At 41.4% G+C, this 14,332-nt stretch overlaps 1 protein-coding gene across 4 annotated transcripts in view; it reads right to left on the bottom strand.

Annotated features, from left to right (window-relative positions):
• Positions 1-260: 260 nt before the first annotated feature.
• furina (furin (paired basic amino acid cleaving enzyme) a) overlaps positions 261-14,332 on the bottom strand; it is a 74,129-nt gene continuing 60,057 nt past the window's right edge. For all 4 annotated transcript variants that reach the window (XM_079340256.1, XM_079340259.1, XM_079340258.1 and 1 more), the window contains exons 10-16: positions 12,309-12,409; positions 11,104-11,207; positions 10,750-10,867; positions 7,774-7,953; positions 7,537-7,661; positions 5,924-6,046; positions 261-4,928 (exon numbers count right to left, since the gene is read on the bottom strand). In XM_079340256.1, coding sequence (XP_079196382.1) covers positions 4,321-4,928; positions 5,924-6,046; positions 7,537-7,661; positions 7,774-7,953; positions 10,750-10,867; positions 11,104-11,207; positions 12,309-12,409 — 1,359 coding nt within the window. In that variant the 3' untranslated portion in view covers positions 261-4,320. The remainder of the gene's footprint in view (positions 4,929-5,923; positions 6,047-7,536; positions 7,662-7,773; positions 7,954-10,749; positions 10,868-11,103; positions 11,208-12,308; positions 12,410-14,332) is intronic.

The raw sequence follows: 14,332 nt of genomic DNA, 5'->3' as shown, positions 1-14,332 counted from the left end.
TTAACTTCAGTTGCGTTCTTTTTTTCCCCATTCTAAAATGTTTTTTGGGACATTTTTGCCTTCAGGAAATGTTGGCAGGAGAGAATGAGAAATAACATATAGCAAAGGGCCAGGGCTGGATTTGAACCCAAAACCTTTGAGGTGATGAGTAAAGCTTATAACATGACCAATAGACTCACCGGCACCCTCAAATCTAATTCTTTAATCATAACAAAATATATAAACATTTTTGCAGGTGTAATGAAGTGAATAAAAACACATTTAAATTTGCATAGATCTTTATTTTTAGTAGAATCTATAATTGACATCAATTAAATAAAAAGGAGAAAAAAAACAAGAGCAAAAAAATCTTTAAATTACAAGAAATTACACTGCACCAGTCATATAGTACAAAAATAGGCCTTATTTTAGAGTTTTGTCCCGTGTTAGATAGTCATTCTTGTACATTATTCATAGGTCACAAATCTGTAAGGTACTGTGTGCAGCCACAAGCCAGAAACTGCAACAATAGGCAAGAGGAGGTCAACAGCCTGACCGACTTTGCCCAAACACCATCACAAAGTGTTTCATTTATTCGAAAACAAGCATGTACACACGCACATCTGATTCAGCCCTTAAGTTAATGGAGATGGGATACATTCTACCTCCCCCCTCCACAGCTGCTGAACATACAGGCTGTCACTGCAGCTCTTCCAAAAAAGGCAGAGATGACAGAATCATATCGACAAAACACTTTGAACACAAGTGAAGGGGTCGACAGACTGTGGGAACCCCAACAAAACGCAACACGTCATAAAGCGAAACAGACAGCATTAAAATGATTGTCTTTGGTTATGCCAAAGATATTGCTCCTATTTTCTCCATCTGACTTCATATTGATCACTTCTGACTACATCCTAAGGCAGGAATGAAGCAAAATGGAGCTTTAAATATTTCAGCTGGATAGAAAAAACCTTCATCCTCCCCATGAGTGACTCCTATCTTTATCCATAAGAGGAGACATTTTGGATTTGCAGATTACTGTATAGCAACGTTGTTGTTGTTACTTACATGGGGAGGCTTCACATTTTGGTGCCAGTTGAGTGGTAGAGTTTTCATTGTGTGCTGATATCTGGCATAATTAGAGAACCTCTATTTTTAGTGTGCAGTTTCCGTCACATCTTTGCAGTGAAAGAGTGAGCCGGCTGCAAATGGTTTTTCAGCAGCGACTTAATGCTTCCCACATTCACGCCTCTCTTAAAAGTCGAACACTTGAATGCACAAAGCTCTGAGTTAATCAGTTTAAACTTTTGAGTTTTCAGGCTGTGGTGGATGAGACATGAAGACAAAATGAATAAATCATTTGATGTGTGCACTTGAGGGCGGAAGAGAGTTGAATAAACACCCCAAAAAAGTTTCACTTTAGGGGCAGCTATGGTCTTTCAGGAAGCAAAACAAATCCTCTGGAAGTAAAGATGGACAACTGAAAATACAGACATGACTATGAGCATAAACACATCAGAAAGAGTCCCACATTATAGTTCTGATTAACAAAAAGCTAACTGAGCATCCCAAATTTAAGTTAATAGAAGAGATATTGATGCCACATTAGCCCATAATCCAATGTTTACAGACTCCACACCACGCTGGGAAGTTGATCTGTGGCTGAAGTTATTACAGGTTTTAGATGAACATCCTCCTTAAACTGGGGCTAATAAGAGCCTAAATGGCAATAGGCACTAATGTACATCACCGAGTGGTGCAGCACTCACTTATTATCCTGTAGCCACGTTAGCTTCACTCCTTCAGAGGGCACTTTCTCTAAAATCCTCGTTTTCAGCTGGGTTTTCAAAACGCTTTAAAATCGAGTTGGCTGAAACTGCCATGCTGAGACGAATCAAGCCTCCTGGCTCCGTGCTGTAATTGAGAGCATTCATAGAAAATCTTCTCCATTCTTTTAAAGAGGATATTGGCAGGAGTAAGATAGAAACTCAGTTATATTTCAGTTTCATCTGTTGTTTTGTCTTTCTTTCAATGACTTTCTTTGTTAAGCAATTGGTGTCACATTCAACTCTGCATATTTCAGATAAACGCCTTCTGAGAAGGCTTTCTACCGAAAGTGGTCAAATATTTTTTTATGTGTTCTGATGCACATTTCTCAGTGTCAATGCAAGGTTATCTTTTGATTGTCGAACTTAAGAACAAAAAGATGAGCGAGCCGCCTGGGTAGGAACTGACCAAGTTGATTTAGCACTTCAGTGCTGACCAACAAGAGCTATAAAAGATCCTTTCACCCACTTTATTTTCAACAACAGGCTTTTAAAGCCCAGGTGTGACAGCTGGTGCTGATCCTGAAGAAAATAAATTCCAGGGGAGATAGGGATTCAGGACACGAGGGTTTACACAGCAGCGTTACAGTTTCGAAAAATGCAGGTGCTCCTAAAACATACATTTGACTCAGTCAAATGGAGATGCTCCTAAATCTTTCAGGAAAAATGATTCCATAAGCGACCTAAATATAATACGCCCTCAATAATTTTATAACAGCTCCTATTACAGCACATTAACCCTTGCTGAATGATATGAGAGGTAGATAAAAGGATGAGCAGCTGCAGTTTTGAATGCACGCCATCACCATGACAACCTCTCTCAGCAAGCTCCATTGTTTTAACGACTGGAAACAAAACGAAAATCAAAACGAAAATCAATGCAAGTAATTAACAAAATAAAAGTGAGCTCAACGGATTGAGTCAATATCTACTCTGGATTGAATCAGGAGATGCATATTTTAGACGATAACCAGCCCAGGAGAAAAATCACCTTAAAACAAATCTCCCCTGAAGGTATGATTAAAATCTCTCAGAATAAATAGTTTCTGCTCTTTCAGTCTGAATATAATTAATTGCCGAGTACGCTGAAGACAAAATCTGAAATTCAGATTAGAAGAAGACTGGAGGGTAAGTACAGACACACTGAAGAGAGCGGGGTCTCAATGCAGATTTTTTTAAGTGTATTTAAGATGCGTGAAAAAGATGAAGGAGGAGAGGAAACACGGGTTTCTGGTTTCATATGCACTAACACTCACAAACCTGCACACACGCACACACATTAATTAATTAATAGTTTTTTACTATGAGGCGTGTGTAATGAGTCCTCATTTCTGACTAAAAAAAGAAGGCATCCACTTGATATTAAAGTGTCTGCACATTTGCTTTCAGTAGAAGCTCTGGTTCTCCTCAGTCACATTTTGTTCTCTCAGCCTCGGGATGAGAGCACTTGACTCACACACATTAAATACCCCTGGAAGGGATTGTGCCTCGGGGTTGATGGAGTAGCCTTTTTTTCCTAAATGTATCCGATTTTTAGAGACCCTCCTGTGACAGCGAGGAGGTTATGAGTGCAGAAGAATCTGGAATCCCAAAAGGGCGAAGGATGCTGTGCTGGATGTGTGAACAAGCAGAGAACTGAAGCCCCAATCACACTGAGATAAATAACTACATGGATCCATTAGAAAAAAAAAAAAATAAAACCTTAGTGAGAGATGGGTTTTTGATTTTAGGTAAATATGAAACATATTCAGAAAGCTCTCAGGCTAATGATTTCTAATAATGTGTCACCAAAACAGTCTGACTTCTGTAATGCTTTTGATTTGTGCATTATTCTAAACTGCTCAGATCAGTTGAGCTTTTCTGGACAGATTTTAGACGTTGATGCCGCCAAACAACACAAAAACAGAGAATCAGTGTCTCCTAATCCGATTTACTGCCTCATGTTACAAGTTGTTGTTATCCCTTCGGTATTAAATGTGACAGGACCGGCTTTAGCTTCTTTAAAAAGGGCACTACACTGCATCAGATTTACACAATCATGCTCGCTCAGTCATACACACTCATTCAACAATCTCATCTGGCTACTGCACAGACTGATGAAAAGAGGAAGAAAGCAAATCATAATCAGTTGTTTACTGGAACAAAAAGGAGACAGAGCTGGAGGGGAAAATGGACTCTGCACAGACGGACACTGTTAGTGATTCAGGGCAAGAGGAGGGAGAGAGCCAGCTTAATAGCTGTGCGCCCAAGTGTGAACAGAGCAAAGCTTGGGCCATCCCTCCAACTCTGAGAGACAGCTGCTTCCCGCCAGGTCTCTTACTGAAGAGTGGATGACAAGATCCTGAATTGGACTCAAACAAAATTCCAGTCAAACAGAGACATAAGTGAAAAAGAAAGAGATAAAACCAGAGAGGACTGTGAGAGGACAGAATCAGCCCTGAATCATCACACCAAAAGAAAGGGGGTGGGGGGGTGCTTTAAAGTGGGATGTGGGAGGGATGTGTTGGAGGCATTAAAGAGCACTTTGTGTTTTGATAAAGGCAGTCCTCTCGTTGTGGACGTCACCCTCTTCGTTTTCGGAGTCTGTATTTACCCCGTCATCCCCCCACACTGTTGGTATTCCACGGTACGACACCACCCTATTACCCCCAAGGCTGAAGCTGCCTCCGAGGCCGCCGCCGGCCTCCAGGGAGGGCAGCTTGATGAGCGCACCAGAGCGCAGCTGCAGCAGCAGGAAGATGCCAGCAAAAGTGACCATGATGGCCATGCAACTGAGAACGGCAATTGTGATGGGCAACCGGGAGCTTAGTTGGAGCTGCGATTTGGGGTCCCCCTCGCCCACCATGAAGCTACCGGGGGACTCACGCATGAACTGGTTTAGGTGCATGCAAGTTCCAGAAATGAGGTCCAGCGAGCTGTGAGGGGGGCAGGACAGACAGGCGTCACGTCTGAGGCTGCTGCAGGTGAGGCAGGGCGACAGGCAGGGCAGGCAAGCGGGGACGGAAGCTGGTCTTATGGAGTTTCCCACAATGTAGTTGAGAGGCTGCGAGCCCAAAGAGAAACCTGCAGGACATTCTTTCACACAGCTCTGCTGAAAGAGGTAGTAGCCAGTGTTGCACTCTGTAACAGAGAAACAAAACTGACATGAGAAGACGCACGACTCTCACCTTTTCACACAAGTCAGAAAACACTAAACGGGAGAAGACGAACCGTGAAACAACAGTTCAGATTCAGTGAGCATGGTAACACATGCTGTGTCTAAACAGTGTTTATTTGATGCTAGGGTTGTCTGGTATCTTGTCAGTGTGAGATTGACTTTGGAGTTTCCATTTACACTTGTGTTAGTTCTACTTTTAGGGGGAGAAAGATAATGATGAAAAGCTTTAGAGTGATATGCTTCCTGCAGCATCTTTAAGTCAAAACAGCCTTTTCCATATGCAGCAGGTCCAGATGCAGACCAGTCTTTAAAGGTAATGAGCAGACTTTGGGTGCTGGAAGCTAACACAGCTGAAAACAGGAGTGTGACCCAACAGAAGGATCACAAACCAACAAAGTGCAGGTTTTTGTCTTTTTTTTTTTTTGAACAGAATAAAGTATAGTTGTCCGACAACAATATGTAAAAACATCATTTATTTTAACCATAAAATAATCAAACTTCACCTTAACCAATTCTGTAAACTCTACAATGATTTTCTTTTTTGTTCCTGTCTGTAATGCCTCTGACAGCCTGAAGAGGTCAGGATGTCACCGTTTCTCACACACGAGACGGGAGAGTATGCAGAGACCTTGCCTGTAGCGGTATTTGTATTAAAAATAAGGTGGGCAGAATGGACATCATTAAATATAAATGAGATTATTAAAAAGGCACCAGGAGAGAAATTGTATTTGATCTGACCGGCAGATAGATCTTCATTTAAAATTGATACTGAAGCGACATAATCAGATGACATTTGCAATAAGAGTTCTGCCCACACTGCTGCACAGTGAGCATGGTATGATATTTCATTTTATCAACCTCATACCGTCTGCACTGCTTCACATGTCTAACCTCAACATGACACAGTGATTACCCCACTCCACCTCAAATGTTGTGACAGGGGCAGAATCAGCCTTACCGATACAAATCTGCCTCAGGTCCAAGGTCTTACAGCTGCTGTCACCAGGCTGAGCCTTCTCAGAGGAGCTGAAGGATGTCGAGCCGGTGCCGTACAGCACCAGGATGAACTGGGTCAAAGTGCCTAAGAGCAGAGACAAGTGACAGAGTTGAGAAAAAAGGGAACTTAATCGGAAAGTAAAGCAGGGCTGCCTCTAAGGGTGGATTAAGTAAATGTGTCCTCTCTGAGTGGTGACTCTTTGTTTTCTGCCGTAAAGTGACAGGAAATGAGCCTCAATTAAAAGCAGCATGATTTCTCTCTGTGCCTAATCGGAGTGGTTTAAAGTGAACGTCTCAGAGGGATCCTGCATTGTAAGAGGTTCCACTTTGGTAAATGACTCCACACCGAGGAGGGAGCTGTGACACATTTATCTACGTCTGGTTTATGGAGCTGTCTTGGACTCTGAGCGTGTTGTTGCAGTTGGACCAGCTATGTCTAGAAGCTAGGGTTACAAAACTCCGGGAATTTTCAAAGTTGGAAACTTTTCATGGGTTAGGGTTTAACAGGAATTTATGGGAATCAGCGGGAATAAAGCAAAACGTTTTCCGAAACTGACGGTTGGCCCTTACCAGGGAATTTAAATATAGATGGGGAAAATGTATTTTAGCATAATCTTGACTAAAACAACAGTTGTCATGCAAGTACATCTATGGTATTCCTCAATCACATGCACATAGCACACTGCAGGGCTATAGAGGCCACGCCCCCTATATGCACTGTGCACGCCTCCATCAGGACACATGCCAAAGTATCCCAGGATGCATTGTGAAAAGTAGTGTACGATCAATCGTCACTATCAGAGTCCGGGATGCTTAAGAATAAATTTTTTTTTTTTTTTTAAAGGTTTATTTTTGGCCTTTTTGCCTTTATTGATAGGACAGTGGATAGAGTCGGAAACAGGGAGAGAGTGGGGAGAGACATGCGGGAAAGTGGCCACAGGCCGGACGCGAACCCGGGCCGCCCGCGCGAGGAGCAAATCCTCGCAACATGGTGCGTGCGCTGCCGCTGCGCTATCGGCGCCACCAAGAATTACATTTTGGTCCAAAAATATGTTTCTTTGCATCTAAAATTCAATATTCTATATATCTTTATTATTCGTAAATGTTTTGTGAATTCATGCTGTTATTGACCGTTATTACTGATCCTCTGACATTGTTAAGCTGCATGTTTTAGTTGCGCCACAACAATGATGTCAATGTCAGTGACCGGCGAGTGAGGCAGTAGTGTCCGACATGTTTTTTTAATCCCGCTGAGTGAGTGTACGAAATAGTCCAAAACATATAACTCTTTTTATAGTGAGTAGGCAATAAGTGGTTAGGGTTATTTCGGAGCAGCCAAAGTATTGCTATAAAATAAAAATGTCTGTCATTGATTTGGATAATTTCCCACTTTTGTAACATGTTTGGAGTAAATGCTCAGACTTGTATAACTATGAAATAGTAAATGTAGAGTGCAGCCCTGATACAGATATAACAAACTCAAAGTTTTGGGGGTTGTAGCGGACCTGCTCAAATTCAGCTCCACAGCTCCAACAAAGAGATCAGGGACTCAACAGATAAACAACAAAGATTTACCGTAGTCACTGGCGCCGGCCACATTCTCGATCTCTAGTGTCCACACCCCGGTTGGGTTCTCATCCCAGGAGTGCGTGGTCATGAATGCCCAGTCATTAAACCCCTCTGAGGAGTAGTCATGAGGTCTGCAGGAGGAAGATGAGTACGAGTGATTACATTTTTTGTTGATCTCCCTGTTCCGTTTGTCTTTTTTTCCATACCGTCTGTCTAATTATTTGTGTATCTGTGTGTTTGTACCTGGGGTGGAGCAGCGTGGAGCGTGTGCCTGCTGGACTAATGAGGTGGATCGCTAGGTTTCCTCTGCGGTTGTAGGAAAGGGTGAGGCGAGCCTGGACGTGCTCTAGTGAAGTCACATGACTGTCTGTTCCGAAGCAGGCATCCACACTCTTGTTTATGGATAAATGGCTGCCAATGTTCCTGAAAAACACCAAAAATAACAAAAAGACAGAGTGGTACTTCAGTTTATCCCAAACTCACAAGCACACAGCCAAAGTCCATGTAACTGTGTGTGAGTGTGTGACATTTTGCTCCTGGCCAGTGTGCCAGCCTGTGAAGGGTGAAGAGTTTGAGGCCTGAACAGGATTAATGTCTCACAACCTGTAGACCCAGCGTCCTCTGTGGAAATAAAGCATCCCCCTTTTTTTTTGGAGTCTCCCTCCAAATCCGCTTAGGAGATTACATGAATCTGCAACAATACTGAGGAGGAGAGGTGTTGGGTTTTAGTGACAGCGATGTGTTGTGATCACTAAACTGTCACTCTGATTTAAGACATGGTCCCTCCAGGTTCATTCTGGTCACATTTTAAAGACCACATAAACACTCTTGACCTTTGCAGCAGCCTCACATGGAAACAATCGAAAGGTTAATATACTGTAGCACTTTTCTAGATGCCAGCCAGTCACATAGTGACAGCCCAAACATGCAAATGTGGGCTGCTGTGTTTGCTGCCAATTTGCATCAAAAAATAATGTGGGCAAATACAATATGTATTTTGTGGTGTTTTGAGGTAGAGTCAGAAAACCTCGGAGAAGGGAATGGAAATGTATATAAATGGCTGTTGTTCAGCTTGATTTATGGTTGCCAGCTGAGTGCTGCAGCACAGGCGTCCATGATTTAAGTTCTAACGGAGGAACATTTGTGGCTCTGTTGGAGTCGTGGCATCTGTTTTATGAGCACCCATAGAGAGAGAGAGAGAGAGAGAGAGAGAGAGAGAGAGAGAGAGAGAGAGAGAGTCAAACCTGTAACTGGCAATCTACCATTCAGTCAGTGCGGGGGAATCAACAAGAATATACGAGGGCAACTGGCCAGCAAAAAGAGACGACAACTTTGGCCCTTTATCAATAAACATTTCAGTAGCAGCTGCAGGTGACAATCACCTCAGTGGTGAAGAATAATCCTTTTGATTTGGAGACGTCACAAGATGAAAGAACAGAAATCATCTATTTTTTATTTTCCTTCTGCTTGTTGTTTTCCCAGGCATTCTGCTGCTATTCAGCAGATCAGGTCCAACGCATGAAGAAAATGTCATCACACATTTGAAATAATGAATTAAGTGTTTTTTTTAATATTAAATCTGTTTAGTGCAATAATACACAACGAGACACAAAGATGATCTTAATCCAGTGTGAATTAAGAATTTCAGGGCTACCAAAATACCCAGCCAACATGCAGGACTTCCATCACTTGGCTAAGTACGCTTGGGAAAGGACAGAGTGTTCCTAAATCATAAATCCATTTCTGAGCTTCATTGTGCAGCACTCCTGTGTAAAATAATGAAACACTATAATGGTTATTGGGATCAAGTTTGTTCAGAACATTGTGCAGACTTCTCTCTCTACGCTCATGTCTTCATGTGTAATGCTTTTGTACTTCATGCTTAGTCCATTTGAAATGGACTAATTCAATTTAAACAGATTACCTGCAAACTCCTGAATCCATGAACAAATCTTTCTCTAAAAAAGAAGCAGTATTCTTAAATGATTGTGTCGTTATGCAGTACTGCAGTGTCCCTGAATATTTGTCTTTTTTGAAAACACTGCTGTGATGACTGGATGTTAGTGATGGCTGTAAAGACACTGAGCAGCACCTACCTGCTGACTCATTTCATGTCATTCTGGATAAGTGAGCCAGCTAAACACCTAAAAATCTAAATTGAATAACCTGCCTCCACTGCTGCTCCCAGACGCTCCAACCATCTGCTCTGAGCATCTCACAGCTGCAGTAAAAAGAGAAAGAAAGCTCAGGCCCAGCAAGAGAAGTGACAGGGAGCGCATAATGAAGAGAGGATGTCACAATGTGTTTCGACTCTGACGCCACCAGAAAAAGAAATGAGATGGTTGAGGAGGAACGAGGAGCCTCGACAGTGGAGAGAAAACAAGAAATGACAAATGATCTTTTCCTTTTTTTTTTTTTAAAGTTACATGGAGCTGAGCTGAGCGCCTGAACGCAGATACAAAATGAGATGCACGACTACAGATGAAGACATAACACGTCAGTGCAGTAGGACATCACAGCACAAACAAACCTGGACATCTCTTACATCCACAGTCTATTTTCTTTGGACCAATCTAAGGTCAGTCTCAAACCGCTTCAAACCACTAAATCAAGGAACGCTTTTGAAGAAAAACCAAAACACTCTGTCGGGTTGAACATACATTCATTGAGCATCAGTGCTGCTGTTTCTTGTTAGGATAAAATTCCCTCACATGATATCCTACTTTTTGCCCCTCGTCTCTCGTTTAACCCAGGCTTCTTTGCTAAACCGTCAGATGTCCTCCAAACTTTGTGCGTTTCTCCGTCACCCGTCTTTCGTTGCCTTTAATTGATCTGCACATCCCAAGAACGTCCTCCTTTTTTTTTTCTCTCTCTTTCCTAGACATGCTGTCTTTCTCCATCTGTGTGAATATTTCTCTGTGCATCTGTGAGACCTGGAGACTAAGTTGTGTGGTACCAGGTCCTATCTGATTCATCCATACTCTTCACAAACAGCATACAGTTGATAATAATCCATACATTTCTTTTAGGCTTCAGCCAAATAGATTGCTTTCAAATTGATGTGAACCAATCACTTAGTTTTAAGTTTGAACTTCATCAAAACAAAAAGTAATAGTTTAATAGTTAGCTTTGTTTCATGTGGACATTTGTGGTCACAGTCTTGACATTCATTCTTTGGGTATCTAAATGTGTGCGAGTGTTTAGGTTTAGTGTACTAACCTTGGATCACAGACCATGGTGATCACACATTTCCGCTGTGGTCCCACACTGGTCCACGTTCTTGCAAGAGACACAATTTCACTGGCGTCAAGTAGCCCGTATCCATATGAATGACTAACTGCAGCGAGAAGAGAGGAAACACACATGAAAGTCTGCATAATGAGCGCAGCCTCCTCACTCTGCCTGCACTGATATTTGCACTGATGAGCTACACAGTGTGCATGCCTTTTTTTTTAAGCTTTCACCTCACCTCCATGGACATTTTGCTTTATTATTATTATAACATATGCATTAGCATCAAAGGCCTCTGAAGACTGAGGAAGGCAAAGGAGAACTTGAAAGCAGTTGCCATACCTTTGCGGCCAACCCCATTGGTCCTCCAGTCGTTGGTGAGCAGGTGGGCAGGGTGAGAAGTTCGAACAACCAGATGTTGCATGTCCCTCCAGGTGAGGTTTTTACTGGAACATGTGAATGTGCAGGCACAAACAAAGACACACAGAGCCACATAAAAGGAGGAGAAACACACGGACACACACATTGTGAGACTCTGACTTTGATAGAACGTTAAAGCTCTTTGACTGATCAAACAAACCTCTGACAACGCGTCTTACAGTGAAAACAGGTGGACAGCTGATTAAATACAAAAAACAAAAGGGACACATTAACATACTCTCCTGACTAACACACACTCTATATCAAACATGAGTTTGAACTCAGTTTAAGCCCTCGGGCAAAAAACATTTTCCAAAAAGTGTTCTCTATTCTGCAGATGTACAAGATGAGGAGAAAAAAGGCACAAAATTGGTGTAACATGAGGTCATGGTTGTGTTTAACTTTCAACGTATAATTGTTTTTGCAGATTTATTAAAATGAATTATATTATGTAGTCATTCTGCTGGATTATTTTCTCATCACATTCACCCCTAATTGCAATCCTTTTCCATCACCTCACTTTGTTTTGCCACAAGACTAATGACTCGTTTTCAGTAGTTCTGCTGTTCGGGTTTGTCCCTCCATTAGTGCTGCGTGACTGGATAGGAATGATTAGTACTAACATCAAATTGTGCTTTTTTTTCTAAACTCTCTGCAGAAATCTGTCAGGCTTGGAGGTTAAAAGTAATTCATAACATGGGATATTTTAGCAGAGTTAAAACACAGACCAAAAAGCAATTTAAGGCAGATTTGTACGAAGCGTTAAATATGTCAAATATCAGCCGTCTGAAAGTGTGGAAGAAAGAAGAAGAAACATGTTTTTCTGATTGCCATTTAATGACCAAGTTGCATTTAAAAAAATCCTACGATGTTCCAGAAAAGTGATTGCAGGGTTTTTCTGAATATTTTAGTTTGCATGCAAGATGACCAATGACTTCCTGTAGAATAATAGATCACTCTAATCCTGAGTCCATTCAGCACAAATTGTATTTAACATTTTAAATTTAAATAGGATAAAAGGATTTTAATCTGCAAAAGTCAGGAAAATATGCAGATAGAGAGGGCGAGAAAGAGAATGTATAACTAGAAGAAAATTGCCAGGCAGAAAAATGATGATAAGCACTTACTTGGCCTCGAGGGCGAGAGCGATGATCCCAGCAGCCAGCGGGGCAGAGGCAGAGGTGCCTGTGTGAGAGTCTGTGCATTTTGATTTGAGGTCTGTAGTCACCTAGGGAAGATGAACATGGTGGGCTTAAAAACAGCTCAAACAAAAACTGAAAGTTGTTCTTAAACTTTTGTGTTGATCTGAATGCCTTAGTGCTTGGAGTTGTGAGAAAGCGAACATATACAGACCTAATCCTCTAACTAACTCACTCTGATTTCTTTGGCCAATACACAGAGTCTCTGAATTCTAAAATGTTACCAGGACTGCTTTTGTGCCTTCAATTTTCTACAAATATATCCACAAAATATGAACTCTCTAGCAACCTAATGTTTTGCTCACTTCTTCTTGTACTCATCAAACAAACTTGCTCAAAGCAGAAATCTTCAAAAGGTTAAAGTGTAGGAACAAAATGTCCTCAGCATGACTCCGTGGAGTCATGTTGGAAATTTAAAGGAGCGAAATCTGATCATTTCCGCTCACCCTCTCTTATCATCTAACAGTAAGCTGATTGAAAACATTCAAGTTTTTAGATGAGACGAGAGAATGTCTCTGCTTGTACTGGGTAGCTCTCAGGAGTGAATATCTGGAGCTGCATGAATACATAGCGAGGTGATGCAGAACTGTTATGTTTGCCAACATCCATCTCAGGAAGGATAAAGGTAACAAAACATTATCCTGTGAAAAGCCCCCAGTCACCCAAAGTGTAATCCTACAGGAGAGGTATAGGTACTGTATGTAATGAACGAAGCACTTCATACCAAAGATCTTTCATTTGTGCTGACCGGTGCACTGCCTCCAGAAACTGGTCGCTTAACGGACTAAACGGAATAATAAATGCACTAACAGAACTGATTTTAAAGGTCCGATGATGCATTCAGGAGATTCCCCATTACTTGAAACTGAAAGAGAAGTATAATATGAGCATAATAAACAAGATATTCACGGCTGCCTATCCCCCGTTAGTCCAACCCCCTTCTCTTTTCTTTTACTCCATCGCTTCATGACTGACAGCACAATTAAATGAGTACAGCAGTGAAGCATTAAGGGACCAGCCACATGTCACAGAGATGTCATAAGCTGTCTGTCCAGTCAGCCTGGCTGCTAGTGTGTGTGTGTGTGTGTGTGTGTGTGTGTGTGTGGTCTTATGTGACAGGAATGCTAAGCAGCAACATATTGCCAGATGGAGTTTCAGCCGTCCATGATTCATAATTGTTTTAATGGTCCTACAGTAGATGGGATGAATGGAGAAGAAGAGTGAATGAACACTGAAGAAGTAGAGTTGTGGTTCAGACAGCAGGTTTAATTTAAAGCTGTGATTCTTAAAGTTTTTAAAAGACATTTGGAAAGAATTGTGCAGTTAAAAGATTGTAAAACGTGAATATTTATTAATATTTGTTTTTTATATGATCACAAGCAGCTTATTTAGATGGTGGACAGAATTTTGAAGCTTTCCCTCAGTGAAGGTTTACCAAAATACTTTCTGAAAATATATTAAATACAAATAACCAGTCTATTTGAAAAATAATCCCAGCCATTTATAATAAAGAAAAAGTCTTACCTGGAGTAACATCTAATGTTTGTATTAATTGTAAACGTAACGAAAAACTTAAAGTAACTCTGATAATGCAAACTCAAAAGACAAGATATTCTTGTCATATTCTTTTTATCTAAATTAAAAACTCAAATACAGCCAACAAACTGATGCAGTTCCCTAAAATCCCATTTCAGAATACACTGATTAGAAAGTTATGCTTCAATAACTGTCCCCTTTAAATCCCCTCTTCAGCTCAAATTTGAGGAGAGAACCTTCTCATGTTTTTTCTTTGATAACTGATTTTTGTTCCTCCTGGAGTTTTTGACCTCTTTAGGAAATACGGAGCCTCATTTCAATTGGTGTGTGTGTGTGTGTGTGTGTGTGTGTGTGTGTGTGTGTGTGTGTGTGTGTGTGTGTGTGTGTGTGTGTGTGTGTGTGTGTGTGTGTGTGTG

Source organism: Symphodus melops, assembly GCF_947650265.1.
Source record: "Symphodus melops genome assembly, chromosome: 3".
NCBI lineage: Eukaryota > Metazoa > Chordata > Actinopteri > Labriformes > Labridae > Symphodus > Symphodus melops.
The sequence above is the reverse complement of the archived record's forward strand: the minus strand, read 5'-3'. Positions and strand labels throughout refer to the sequence as shown.